The 14,235-nt window shown below is 35.6% G+C and overlaps 1 protein-coding gene across 1 annotated transcript; it reads left to right on the top strand.

Annotated features, from left to right (window-relative positions):
• The first annotated feature begins 1,076 nt into the window (after positions 1-1,076).
• On the top strand, positions 1,077-12,796 carry LOC140135928 (uncharacterized). Its single transcript, XM_072157604.1, has 6 exons — positions 1,077-1,457; positions 4,932-4,995; positions 5,858-6,010; positions 7,275-7,454; positions 8,131-8,310; positions 10,941-12,796. Exons 1-6 carry the CDS (start codon positions 1,338-1,340, stop codon positions 11,144-11,146), a joined length of 903 nt encoding a protein of 300 aa, XP_072013705.1. The 5' UTR covers positions 1,077-1,337; the 3' UTR covers positions 11,147-12,796.
• The last annotated feature ends 1,439 nt before the right edge of the window (positions 12,797-14,235 follow it).

The raw sequence follows: 14,235 nt of genomic DNA, 5'->3' as shown, positions 1-14,235 counted from the left end.
GATCGGTTGCAGAGGCCCCGTAAGATTTTTAATATGGAAGAAGGGGCATCAATCAATATGAGGCCTTTTCCACTGAGGCGGTAAATGTTGAAGGGGCCCGGGCGCAGCCGGGAGGGCGAGCGAAGCGCGTAAGCTTTTGAAATGCATACATTTGTACATTAATTGTACCTTATAATTGTATTATATAGATTATACCCTAATGAATTGTACCTTAAAATTATGAATTTTTACCCTAAAGTTATGAATTTTACTCTAAAATTGTCCAACAGGTAAGAAATTTTACCAATTTTATAGTAAGCAAATTATGACCCATTCACAGGGATAAATCCCGCGACGCGCAATTTGCCCTTCCCCAATTTGACATTTCCCTCGCAATTCACCAATTTCATGCCAAATAACAGCATTTTTTTCCGCACAATTCCCCGCAAAATTGGTGAGCAACTGTGACTTTTTTACGCAATTTCCTATTGTTTTCCGCGCTAATCTTTGGGCCCATTTTCATCCATATAATTAATAGTAAACTCCAGAAATGTGGACCTAATGTCAGGGGTGTATAGCAAGCGGGTGGACAGGGTGGGCGATGTCCAGGGGCCCCAAGCAAAAGCGAAAATGAAATAAGGGGAAAAAGAGATGCTAAAAGGGCCCGCACTGCTCCTTGCCAGGGTGCCACAACATCCATGATATCACGCTGTGCGTTAGTGGCATCCTCATCCACTGGCACTGCTCCTCTTTTGTCATATTTTAAAATGTTACTCACTAGTTTGCATAAAATATATATTTTTGTCATATTTGTAAATTAATTAAATGGATGCAATAAACTGAAAATGAAACATACACCCAATGGAAGATGTGACTCTATTGAAGGCATGGCACAATTTTCCACACAGGGAATAGGCCTACAAATGGGATGGGTTTGGCCTACCTAATATGAGTGACTCCATTTGAAATCTATACCCCCTGTGTGCAAGTGTGGCTCATGATGTTTTCCATAGGGGGTGTATCGATTTCAACCGGAATAGCCTGATTGGTTGCTGCGTTTGTCAAAACGGCAACACGCACGTCGGCAATACGCATGCACGCATAACTATATTAAAGCCAATTCACTCGATTATTTTCAACCCAAGGTCATGTAATTATTCTCGAAATTCATTGGAATACAGAAACTTGGCCATGGATTTTACACGATATAAAAGAAATGAAATAACGGAAGGTTGAATCGTATCTGTGATTATCCAGTCACCCGGAGCGAGCAATGACAATCTACGGTCTACTAGTATTAGTCAGTTCTACAGTGTTTATTTACCATGTATGTTTGGGAGAGAGTGCCTTAATTTGATATGGTGGAGTTAAGACACAGTTGGTTTAGTATGTTCTTCTGTTTTTGTTTTCTGTTTACGGGATGCGGTAATGGTGGCGCAGGAAAGGCCCGGCAGCGGTATGAAATAATGCGGAGAGGGGTATGTATTAAGCAATATAGTTTCATTCACAGTTATCAGTATAAGGTCTAATATCACGACACCTCTAATATATTCTATACTGCATTTATGTCGAATAGCAAATTTCCGAGATGTTAACTTGACTTAACCCAGCAAACACAAAAACGTTTTAAAAACGTTTTTAATAAGTATATATTGGCTTTTGGTTTACATAAAACGTTTTAATAACATTAAAATGTCGGGTTATATAAAGGTCATGAAAACGTTTTAAAACGTTTTGTATGAAAACACACTACAACAATATTTTTAAAATGTTTTCAAAAATGTTATTGTAAACTATTTTTGCAAACATTTTTTGCTAAATATTTTGTCAACACTTAAATAACATTATGTTAAAATATTTGCACCCAGCAAACACAGAAATGTTCTTACAATGTTTTTTTCAAAACGTTTTAATACATTTAAATGTCGGGTTATATAAAGGCCATGAAAACGTTTTAAAAACGTTATTGCAAATATTTTGGGCAAACATTTTTCGCACAATATTTTTTCAACCCCAAAATAACATTCTGTTTAGAATGTTTCGTAAAAAGTTTTCAAAAATGTTTTTGGAATGTTATTAAAATGTTTTTATACCCTTTATATAACCCGACATTTAAACGTTTTCTGTAAAACATTTTGTGTTTGTTGGGCAGTAGATTATCAAAAAATGTTTTTTAATGTAATGAAAACGTTTTATATCCTTAATATACCCTTTATATAACCCGACATTTAAACGTTTTCTGACAACCTTTTATAACTTTTTGCGAATGATATCGAAAACGTTTTGTGTTTGCTGGGAACTCTGTTTTGATTCTGTATTTTCATACGAAATGGTATATAAGAGTTTAGGATGTGTTTAGACAAAAATTCAAAGTGTGATAACTTATAAACCAAACGGTGTTGTTTTTATCTTTGATTTGTGATGTGTAGGAGAATACGTTTCAAAATATGAAATTTTTTTTTACTGAAAAAGGTACATGTAGATGAAAATAACAATTTGGCTAAACGCCTAACGTGTTCAATAAGTGTCGCAACTCTACCGTTTCAAGTTAGCTAAACGATATGTTAAAACAAACGTATATAAGTTCAGCTTCTTCCCGCGCACCATACTGGACTGGAATTCATTACCCTCATCATTACTCGATTGTAACAAACTGGAATCATTTACATCTGGTCTTAAAAACAAAAGTGTTAATTAAGTAGTGCAGTTCTTTTTGTAAGTTTAAGTAGCTTTAAGTGTAATTGTATTATTTGTCAATTTTTGATCCGTGTCTGATGACCGGCGTCAGTATTGTTTTCTCAGTCAGATATTGCCTTGGCAACTTTACTGAGTATCCTAGTAGATGTAGATGTAGATGTTAAGATATCAAACATCAACCTGTATAAATCTAAACACAAGCTAAACACCACTGTTTACAGGTTGATGTTTGATATTTAAACATATATAATATAAAAGATGGGGTATAAGTGTTTAGGATGAAATTCAAAGTACGATAACCTGTAAACCAAAGGGACGGTGTTGATTTTATTTTGGACTTGTGATGCGTGGGAGAATATATAGTATATATGTTTTTGCAGTGTAGCCTAACACTCTAACCATAACCCTAATGCTAACCCTAACCCTATCCTTATCCTAACCCTAAAATGATCCAACCCTAACTCTATACCCCTTTTGGGCTTACAGGTTGTTCCCAGTACAGGGTGTCCCCCCAAAAAAAAAAAAGAGGCCCCTCATTGCGCCTTCTTTTTCTCCTATTTCTGACAAGTTGATTCAAATATATTTTGTTATGTAAAGAAACCTATGCTTTAATAAACCAAAACAATCGGCTCACAACTTTTGAAGATATGCTCTTTTAAAGAAATGTATACCCGTTTTTCACTCTGTACGGAGGTTTGGCTACTTCAAAGATTGAAAAGGAGTACACATACCATGCATGAATATCAAACATTCCTCAATGATAACTTTATAAAATAACTTTATTTATGGAATGGGCTTTACCGGTGGGTTTATGGGCAATGGATTTTGTTAATAGTGTCATTAATTTGTGGGTAAAGTGGATGCCGAATGGGACTTCTTTAGTTTAACTTGCAATTACTTATTTTTTCTTGGTTATTTATGCCTTTTTGTTTTATTATGTTTCTTACTTCTTACTTTGTTGTTTCTTGCTTTCTTTGTTTAATTTACAACATAAGTCATTTCTCTTTTTAGGATAAAATGTAGCCCTAAAAGGCTGTTTGGTTTGTCTTTGGTTCTTCTGAAGTGAGTTTACTGTGCTGCTCTGCCCTCTACCTGGTTGTCTCCTTGGCGAATACAGGTTTCAGCCCTGGTCCTCATTGCATCAATTGCGTTGCGTACCATCCTTGTGTGCCGGATACTTGTGAATGCTTTCAGTAATAGTTAATACGTTTGCGAAGATCTTGGATTTTGCCACAAAGGAAAAAAAAATCAAGTGGTGTGAGATCTGTTGATCATGCAGGCCACTCCACAGCATGAGCCATCCCAACCACTCTGTTTGCTATCCGTGGACAAAGTGAAAATGGGTACTTTTATTCAAAAGGGCATATCTTCAAAAGTTGTGAGCCGATTGAAATAATTGTTTTGGTTTATAAAGCTAACGATTAAAGGTTTCTTTACATACCAAAATATATTTAATCAACGTTTCAGAAATAGGAGAAAAAGAGGGCGCAATGAGGGGCCTCTATTTTGGGACACCCTGTATATAGTTATACCCAAATGCACTTTTGGTGTTGCTAATAATTACACACGCCAAACTTGTTGGTAGGACAATTGTAAATTTCCATGCTGTGATGAAACGTGACATTGGCATGTTTTACCATATACTATTCAGCTAATAATATCAGTCATGGATGGTTACATGCACAGGTTAATGTTACTATTCAAATATCTAACCCTTTATTACACGTTGACTACATACAACATTGTCATTATAAAGTATATGGAATATTTTTTCGCGAAGTGCAATACAAAGACTATTATTATCTGAACAGGGTCTGCATAAACCGCACGGGCCGTTGATTGCGGTGTGTCGGGAGATGGTGTATTTTTTGATAGAAAATGTGCTTTCCATAAGTTATTTTGTTCATAATGTAGTGAATCTGCCTGAAATGGCGGCTTTAAGGAGGCTGAATTTGACCTTATGCTGAAAAATTTCAGAATGGAACATTGTTCTGTCATTTCATATGAACCGGGGGCTTGGGGGGTCAATAAGTTTGGTGCGGTGCTGGAATACCTTTCAGCCCCCCTCCCCAATAATCATAGGTGAAGTTAAAAAATTGTGATAAAATAAGAAGGAAAATGGGTGTTTGTGACCTGTATGTTGCAAATTTCTAATTTTCTAATGTTTCTAATTCCCCCCCTCAAGTTTGATCAAAGCAATTGAAAACAGTACAGGATTCTAATGTAACCCTTTTCTTCTTCTTTCCATTTGTAAGCTGCAAGAACGGGTTATTCACGCATATACTGTGGTGCGCCAACACTTGGAAGCCGACAAGAAAAGTAAGTAACCATGGTAACAACATGGGGGGGGGCGTGTGTGTGTGTGGGGGGAACAGGGGAAACAAATCTCAAGTTTGGGAATTTCCCCATGCCCCCTCTTGGCGCGGTCAAGTGATAATAAGGAGGAACAGAAGAGAAGAGGAGTAAGAAGGAGGACTGACGCAGAAGAAATAGAGGCGGGAACTGAGGAAGGAGAAGGAAGCACGGAAGAAGTAGAGGAGGAAGATGATTGGGAAGAAGTTTGAATAAGGAGGCGCATGAGAAGGAGAAGGAAAGAGAGGGAGCGGAAGAGTGAGAAAACGAAAATGAAGGTGTCATTTAACTCTTAGTTTAAAGAATGAAGAAAATTAGGCCTAAATCTATTCAATGTTTAAAAAATTTAGAAATGCCAATATGTGAGCCTCTCTGTATTTTCTGTAAAAAAATATGGAATGATTATTAATTTCTTGATATTCAGAATCAAAATTGGAGAAACCATTCACAGTAGTCCATCATTATCAGTTTCCACAAAACTTGTTCATCCCGGCAACATCAGCTTAACTGCGTGCGCGCTAGCAATAAGCTTCAACATAAAAAATATCAAGAGCTATATCTTAAGAACCCCTGAACCAATAATAGGCTTGTTTAATATATTTTTCATGCTGATTCCAAATATGGTCATGAAAATTGACAATTCTGAAATTTTTGAATTTTTAAATTTTTTTCAAACTTGTCGTCTGCAGTCGAAGTCGACATCAGCGTGGTGAGAGTTAAAATCACTCGATTTTAAATGCTACCTGAAACACACATCAACGCACCCCAAACATCAGAATGTTAATGAAATGACCAAAAACTTATTTTCTGTACATTGATATTTTCTCAGAATACACGGATCCCGAATGTGCAACTTATGACCACCCTGTATATGGATGTACTGGACGGTGCATGTTATCATCAGAGTGTCCAGGAGGAAAAGCCACTATAGTAGAAGGTCTTTGTGATTCCCAACCATACGACATTAGATGCTGCTTTTCTGGTAAGAGATACAGTAATTAACAGCTCATAAGCTTCATTAGCTATCATCATGTTGGATGTAGGCCTACTGTGACATGCTGCATGGTTATCGTCAGAACTTAAAAGGAATAGGCTGTCAACTTTCAAAACAATTGTTTGGAACTATCAACCATGTAATAACATGCTGCTATTATATGGGAAGTGATTTACGCAATTATATGGGAAGTGATTTACGCAATTAACTTTTGATACAAAAACAAAACAAAAAAGGAAACACAGAATCAAACAAAAACACCAAAAAGTAATTAAAGAAATCTTATCTATTTATATTTAGCATGTATTATTGTCTACATTAGCCTAATTTATTTACTTTAACGTAATATTTATTTATCCATCCATTTATGATCCCACGCGCTTATACATGTACGTACCATTCAGTAAATACAATATGTGACCGTGCATCACGAACGAGCCGTAAATTCCGTCCCCGGTCAATTTTGTTTTATTTCGTGTTTAGAAAATATATAGCATAAGCTTTAAAATGGTATAGCATTTGACTTCAAACAATATCCAGAAGCGGGATATGGTTTGTTGAAATTTGCTCCTTCAACAAAATGGTATACCTTTTTCGGTACAATAGTATCTTTGGTTCTACATGTGTCTCTTTTTCCACATTGCTGGTAATTTAATATCAAACAGTCATAATTGGCGGTCATTTCAAATCATCCACTAGTCAACGAGGTTCAGGAATGTCCTCTAATTGTTAATTGTTGGTTATACATACCTATAGACAAAATTCAATGCTTTGTAACCCACCATTTGAACAGGATTTAGCCAAAGCAAACAAAGACTGGAGATATTTAAGAATTCTAAAGAAATAGGTATTTTTAGAAGCTTATTATCCTCTTCATCAATATCCTCTTCAAAATGAGATACATGTAGCACCAATTTGAGGTACCTATGAATACGACCTTCATGCACATTTTAAACTGTAACTCAGAATACAAGTTAAGACATTTACGGCTCATTCGTCGTGTACAGTCAAATATACTTTAGGGTAGAAAACCATCCCTCCCATTGTCTTAATATAATCAGTTACGCGTATTATTAGTAGCAGATAATACGGTAAGATAATATAATATAGGCCTAGATGAACACCAAGCATTCCATTCACAAACAATTCCAAACATTCACGCGGGTGTGGGTCAAAATATGCTAAAAAATTAACTTTTATTTTAATCTCAACAGCAAAACTCAAATTCCACTTTCATTTTTTGTTTCCGCAGCTATCACAACACGACCATGTGCTTCATTTGATCACTTTATCCACGGAAAAACGGGACATTGTACAAAGAAATCAAAATGTCCACATTCTAATTATATGAGTGATTTGTGCCCTGGATTGGCTCCAGATGTCGAGTGTTGCTTTAGTAAACCGATTGATAACTGTCCTCTTTTAATAGCAGGTAAGTTTGTGATATTTAAGAAGGACATTTTCAGCTTCCTCTCAAAAAGTACGAAGTGCTTGAAAATTTAAGATAAAATTCCAGGCAATTTGTAGTGATTTTTTACAGACACCAAATTGATAAAAACACCGATCCCGTTCAACGGGTTATATCTCAAATGTTTGCCCTAACCATCAAACTGTATTTTAAGTGTTATGACTAGTAGTTATTGACTACTAATATCTATATCTTCCAACAAAATGTAGACTTGAATCAACCATTCGCTTTATAGCTGCATGAGAAAATTGCATTTGAATAACTGCTTTTAAGGTGCAGTACTACACCCCTGGTCAATGTTGTGCCTATTTTTGCATTTTTTTCTTAAAAATTATAGCGCATTGGGGACAAGTAAGGACTACAACTATTGCACTGGAAATTTTATTTCAACTACTTGCTTTGAGTTGCTGAATTTTCAGTACAGTAGTTGTAGTCCTTGCCCCTGTAATATACATAGGCCTATCTTACTTGTCACCAATGTGCTGTAATTTTTAAGAAAAATGCACAAATAGGCACAAAATTGACCAGGGGTGTAGTACCCCCTTAAACACCCGATTGAATGAAAATCGCGCGTCATAATCCGAATATTTAAAAACATATCTAATTCTTTAAAATCTATTTTGTTTTTACCAAAATCTAGACGAATCATCCAGGGTTCCTGATGACTGTCTCCGATGTATACGCGATGTGACGTATAATCATACTACAGGTACAGACACGTGTGAACATCTAGAGAATGGAGAATATATATGTGCACCATTTCATTTAAACGACAAATACTGGCTGGAAGCAGCTACATCATGTACCGAAATTAACACAGGTAAGAGCAAACACAACACAAAAAGAAACTCCCAAATCAATTTGTAAGCGCTCTTTAGCAACTTCATAATTCTATTTTGGTCGAAAATTGTCCTGGGATAGGTCGTTTTCAACAGATTTATACCACATTCGCCTTAACATTGAATTGCGTAATCTGTTGACCCAATTAAAGAAAAAAATTTTAGGGGGAAGTGTTAGCTTTTGTTCGATATAAAATTTTTTTGATTGCATGAAGGGAACACTTGAGGTTTTGACAAAAACCAATCACAGACGCCTATTTTCCACTATATCTCACACAGCTCTTATGACGCTATGCACTCAACCATGTAGTGTAAAGCAGACTGCGTATAGAGACTGTGCTTGGAATCTGGGTGTGCTGGTCAAACCTTTTCATATGTCACTTACATAACCTGTCATAAATCTAAACCTACTCATGTTATGACAATTTTTGTTTGACACGATCGAGCATCTTGTTAGCTCCAATTTGATACCACATAAGCTACCAAAAGCTCTAAAATTGACAAAGATTGATACCAGTTTATATGCAATTTGGTACATTTTCAAAAGTTGCAAATCAAAACGACCACGCAGTTGGAATTCTACGCATGGCAAAGCTCGCTTGCCTGCTCACCAGCCCTTGTCGACTATATCCCAAGTACTCGATTTAATCAACATGATCAATTGTTAATTTAAAACGCATGGATTCTTACCACTATAATTTTAAAATGAGAATTCTTTCAAAGCGATGAGAATTGGACCGAACTATGAGAATTGAAAATATTCTCATTTCCATGAAACTTTCTCATCCAAATGAATGAGAAATACTGTCAACAATTAACCTGTCAGAAATGGATGGTCGCTTGACACTGGAATTAATGTGAGATTCATTTTCTCATAAGTAATTAGTGTGATTACTTTGTTTTGATGCAAAACACATACATTACGTTATTTGTGTTTAAATTGGTGTATATAAAATGTGAGGCCATAACCAGTATCTTGAGACATTGTTAAGGTGGCACACAGGATCACTCAAAGTGGGAAATTTTAGACATTGTTTTGTATTGTATCTTTAAATGTAATGATGATAAGTGCATAAAAGTATAAATTTTCAGAAAGGAAATGACACAAGGAATCCAACTAGCACGGCAGACTTCTGCAAAAATGAGTAGTTTTTGAGAAAAGCGTCAAAATTGATTTTCCATGCCAATTTTTTTCGGTCCGTCATAACAACTTACCCTAAATATCAAAATTGATGAAAATTGCATGTTTGTGTTCTAAAGACACAAATCTAGAAAGTGTTTCCTCACATTTTTGAATTTTTTTCTTCGTTTTGAAAATATACCTTAAAATATCTCAGATTTTGGTCAAAATTGAAACAAAAGTCAAATTTTGATCCTTTTTGACCCATATTTTTAAAACGAAGGAAAAATTCAAAAATTTAAGAAAACACTTTCTAGATTTGTGTCTTTAGAACACAAACATGCAATTTTCATCAATTTTGATATGTTTATATGACGAACCGAAAAAAATTGGCATGGAAAATCAATTTTGACGCTTTTCTCAAAAACAGAACAGAAGTCTGCCATGCTAGTTGGATTCCTTGTGTCATTTCCTTTCTGAAAATGTATACTTTTATGCACTTATCATCATTACTTTTAATGATACAATACAAAACAATGTCTAAAATTTCCGACTTTGAGTGATCCTGTGTGCCCCTTAATTAATTTATAATCTCCCAGCTTTCATAACTTATGGCCAGCTCTGTGTGCTTCTTTTTTAATTTGCAAATTTTACAAATGATGCACCAAATTTCATGATACTGGTATCAATCTTTGTCAATTTAGAGGTTTTGGTAGCAAATGTGGTAAGATGCTGCACACGACTGTCAATCAAATCGTCACAATAAGCATATGACGGGTTGCGTAAGTGAGGACTTTCTATTTGTGTTGTGTTTTTTCTCAATCAAGTAAAACAAACAAAATGTTGTTAAGTATAGGTATTATAATAATAATAATAATAATTATTATTATTACTATTATTTTGAAAACATTTCTATGGCGCTCAACAAAGCACAGAGCGGCCAAACAGGTATAGAAACGGTTATTTTAAGGGTTGTTAAAAGTTGAGAAACTTTATCTTGGTTATTAAATTGATATGAAATTCGTTAATTTTTGCTATATTTGTAATGTTTACATAATGTCCCAACTTACATCTAAATGGAATCATCCAAATTCGTTGTGTTTGTAGGTCAACAGCAATTTCCGACATAGAGATCCATGTTAAACAGTGGGGGTTCTTTCACTTTACCTCGTTATTTCTGCTTAAAATATACAGTTATTACAAATATTATTTCAACATTTTGGGTAAAGAATAACAAAATTTGACGGAATTATAGGAATTCACTGACCACTGTGGCCTAAGACACACCATATAAATCAGGGACTTGTAGCTATAAGAGTCAGTACCGGTATACCCTTAACCCTATACAAACCACAATAAACCGTTGCAACCAGGACCAGCATCCCGAGTTCTCATATAGGGTGTAGGCCTATGGGGTGGTTTTTTTTAATGTGCACACAATTGATCACCTAATGGATTAATACAAATGTCTTTGTTCTATCTGATTATCAGATTGGCATTTCTGCATCCAAGACTATGAATGCAGTAAAGCAACCGTCCAAGCTTACATGAAACTACACGCCACAACGAAATCATTGGGACATCGACCAACGTGTGAAGATTTCGCGCGGATTCACAAAGGCGGTCCAAACGGATACAAATATTACTCCACGTGGCCATTCTGGAGCAGAGTGAGAGAGTGTCTTGACAAAACTTAGAAGAGACTGGGCTGTTCCATTAATTGACCTCACAGATACGTGACATGCTGTATTCTAAGCATGACCGTGGTCAACAGAGTCTTTTTGGTGGGGCAACCAGGTCTGTAAAAGACTCCTCCACAGCCGGTTTATGTTGTTCCTAACAGAACAATGTTCGCGATAGAGTCACTTACAGCTACTTACAGTCTGGGCTCGAGACTAGGTCTGTAATCGTATCGGTACGGTATGACATGTAATCATCACACCTGCTGCACCTGCGCAACATTCCAAACATAGCAGCTAATATAGTCTCATTCACAGTCGGCTTCCTAACAGTCGTTCGTAACAAATTGTTCGCGATTGAGCCACATGCAGTTTGGTCTGAGACTTCAGCTAGCATGACTGACTTGTGAATAGTCCGTTATAAGTTTAATCTCACGGTTGGGGAGGGGGTAACGTCGCTCATGACGCAATTAGTCGTTGGTTGTGTCATCTATACAAGAAAACATAGTAACTGTGCCATGTGTACGATCATAATCCGAGGCATCATTAAAACGGGCCATGTTGCTCGTCGCTATTACAATTGCATTTTGAAACCCGTAAACCATGATACGAAAACTTAATCTTTTACAATAACTGATGCTACGTTTCATATATTAAAATCTTTGTCATGTTACTAAATCATGTCATGTTGACACCTGATTTATGTCATACCTTGAGCGATCAATTTTTGGAACAGCCTAACTTTGAAGAATGATGAAGAAGTGCAATTAACATACCGTCCAGAACGAGAAATGGATCGACAACGAGGAATGGTGGAGCGGTCAAAGCCAGATGCTAAAACAGTTGCGCAATACGATCAAGAAGCTTTGACTCGAAGAAACGCTGAAAACAAATAGTAAAAGAGGGATTACAAACATGAGGTTTTGGGCTGATCCTGGGTAGGATCCACTGAGCTTTTTTTATATTGCATAACAATACGGTCAGTTTCTGTTTACCTATTGTAACCATGGAAACTTCTATGTTTGGTTATAATGAAAGACAGAGATAAAAAAAAGACTTTTTCGCGTCTGACGTCATCAAACTCGAGCAGGGTTTGTTTATAAGTGTCGTGATGATGGCTTGCTGAACGCGGCGGTATAACCGGGCGCCTTAATGTTAATTTTGCACTTTCAAATATACAAACCATCTCAAAAGTTAGGTCTTTAGAGTAGGAAACTTTCTTTCCCAAAGGCACCATGTCAACAATGCCTAAAAAAGTTGCTTCTTGCCTTGTAAAAGTACGTAATTTTTCGCCAATCCATTTTCTGCTATTCTTTTCTCCGATTGGCACCAGATAAATCGGCCTTCCTTTTACGCGCTATTAACCAATCAAGAATCGTAGGGAATTTGATTGATAGTGACGTCAGACGCGATTAAGGAAGTACGGTAAATATTTAAAGGATCAGAAATTGTCAATCCTGAATTTCCTTTTCTTTTCTGTTCTTATGGTATTGACCACAGTGTTTTTGGTTTCGTGTGACTTCAGTACTCAGTTGTGGAAGTATTCAGTTGCCTAAATATTATTGAATGAAATTATGCTCACCTGATTTACTGCTGGTTTTGAAAAATGCTAATAAATAAGTCTGATCCTTCTAAATGTTTCGAGTAGTGTATACTCTTATTAATAAATATTAAAAAAAAGCAATGATCGGTTAAATCTGGTCAAAGTTTAAACAACATTTAAAGAATAATGGGATTAATATATTTAAATGTAGTTAGTGTTTATAAAACGGCAATCATATTGAATTGTAGATCATATTGAAATATTAAAATGTGCATATAAATGATAGTAATTAATATTATAGTGTGTCTTGATCTAAGTATTCTATTCCAATTAATTAATTTGGTATAGTTAATTATTACATGTATCCAGTATCAGAAATATAGTTACTTCATCAATATCAGTATCAGCAGTAGATAGTTACTTCATCAATACCAGTATCAGCAGTAGATAGTTACTTCATCAATACCAGTATCAGCAGTAGATAGTTACTTCATCAATACCAGTATCAGAAGTAGGTAGTTATACATCAATACCAGTATCAGCAGTAGATAGTTATTTCATCAATACCAGTATCAGCAGTAGATAGTTACTTCATCAATACCATTATCAGCAATATATATATTTACTTCATCAATACCAGTATCAGAAGTAGGTAGTTACTTCATCAATATCAGTAGTAGATAGTTATTTCATCAATACCAGTATCAGCAGTAGATAGTTACTTCATCAATACCAGTATCAGCAGTAGATAGTTACTTCATCAATACCATTATCAGCAGTAGATATTTACTTCATCAATACCAGTATCAGCAGTAGATAGTTACTTCATCAATACCAGTATCAGCAGTAGATAGTTACCTCGTCAATACCAGTATCAGCAGTAGATAGTTACTTCATCAATACCAGTATCAGCAGTAGATAGTTACTTCATCAATACCAGTATCAGCAGTAGATAGTTATTTCATCAATACCAGTATCATCAGTAGATAGTTACTTCATCAATACCAGTATCAGCAGTAGATAGTTACTTCATCAATACCAATATCATCAGTAGATGATAGGCATCTCCTCGATATCAGTATTAGCAGTATATGGGAACTTCATCAATACCATAATTATTATTAGTAGTTCTTATCTACCAGTATCATCAATATACATATCAGCAGTAGATATCTAGACCTACTCCATCAATACCAGTATCAGCAGTAGATAGTTACTTCATCAATACCAGTTTCAGCAGTAGATAGTTACTTCATCAATACCAGTATCAGCAATAGATAGTTACTTCATCAATACCAGTTTCAGCAGTAGATAGTTACTTCATCAATACCAGTATCAGCAGTAGATGATAGGCACTTCCTCAATACCAGTATAACTTCATCAATACCATATATTAGTAGTTTTTATCTACCAGTATGAGCCGTAGATAAGTATTTCATCAATACAGATATCAGCAGTAGATAGCTAGACCTACTTCATCAGTATCAGCAGTAGATCGGCACTTTATCAATACCAGTATCAGCAGTAGATAGTACTTCATTTATACCAATATCAGAAGTTGATC

The sequence above is a fragment of the Amphiura filiformis genome, chromosome 16 (genome assembly GCF_039555335.1).
Source record: "Amphiura filiformis chromosome 16, Afil_fr2py, whole genome shotgun sequence".
NCBI lineage: Eukaryota > Metazoa > Echinodermata > Ophiuroidea > Amphilepidida > Amphiuridae > Amphiura > Amphiura filiformis.
This window is presented reverse-complemented; position numbering and strand designations above follow the sequence as displayed.

What these genes read in the sequence shown, in the direction of transcription:
- LOC140135928 (XM_072157604.1), top strand. Translation starts at nt 1,338, where the DNA reads ATGGTGGAGTTAAGACACAGTTGGTTTAGTATGTTCTTCTGTTTTTGT. An exon ending in ATGAAATAATGCGGAGAGGG is followed by an intron (nt 1,458 to 4,931) that starts GTATGTATTAAG and finishes TCCATTTGTAAG; the next exon opens with CTGCAAGAACGGGTTATTCA. An exon ending in ATGTACCGAAATTAACACAG is followed by an intron (nt 8,311 to 10,940) that starts GTAAGAGCAAAC and finishes TCTGATTATCAG; the next exon opens with ATTGGCATTTCTGCATCCAA.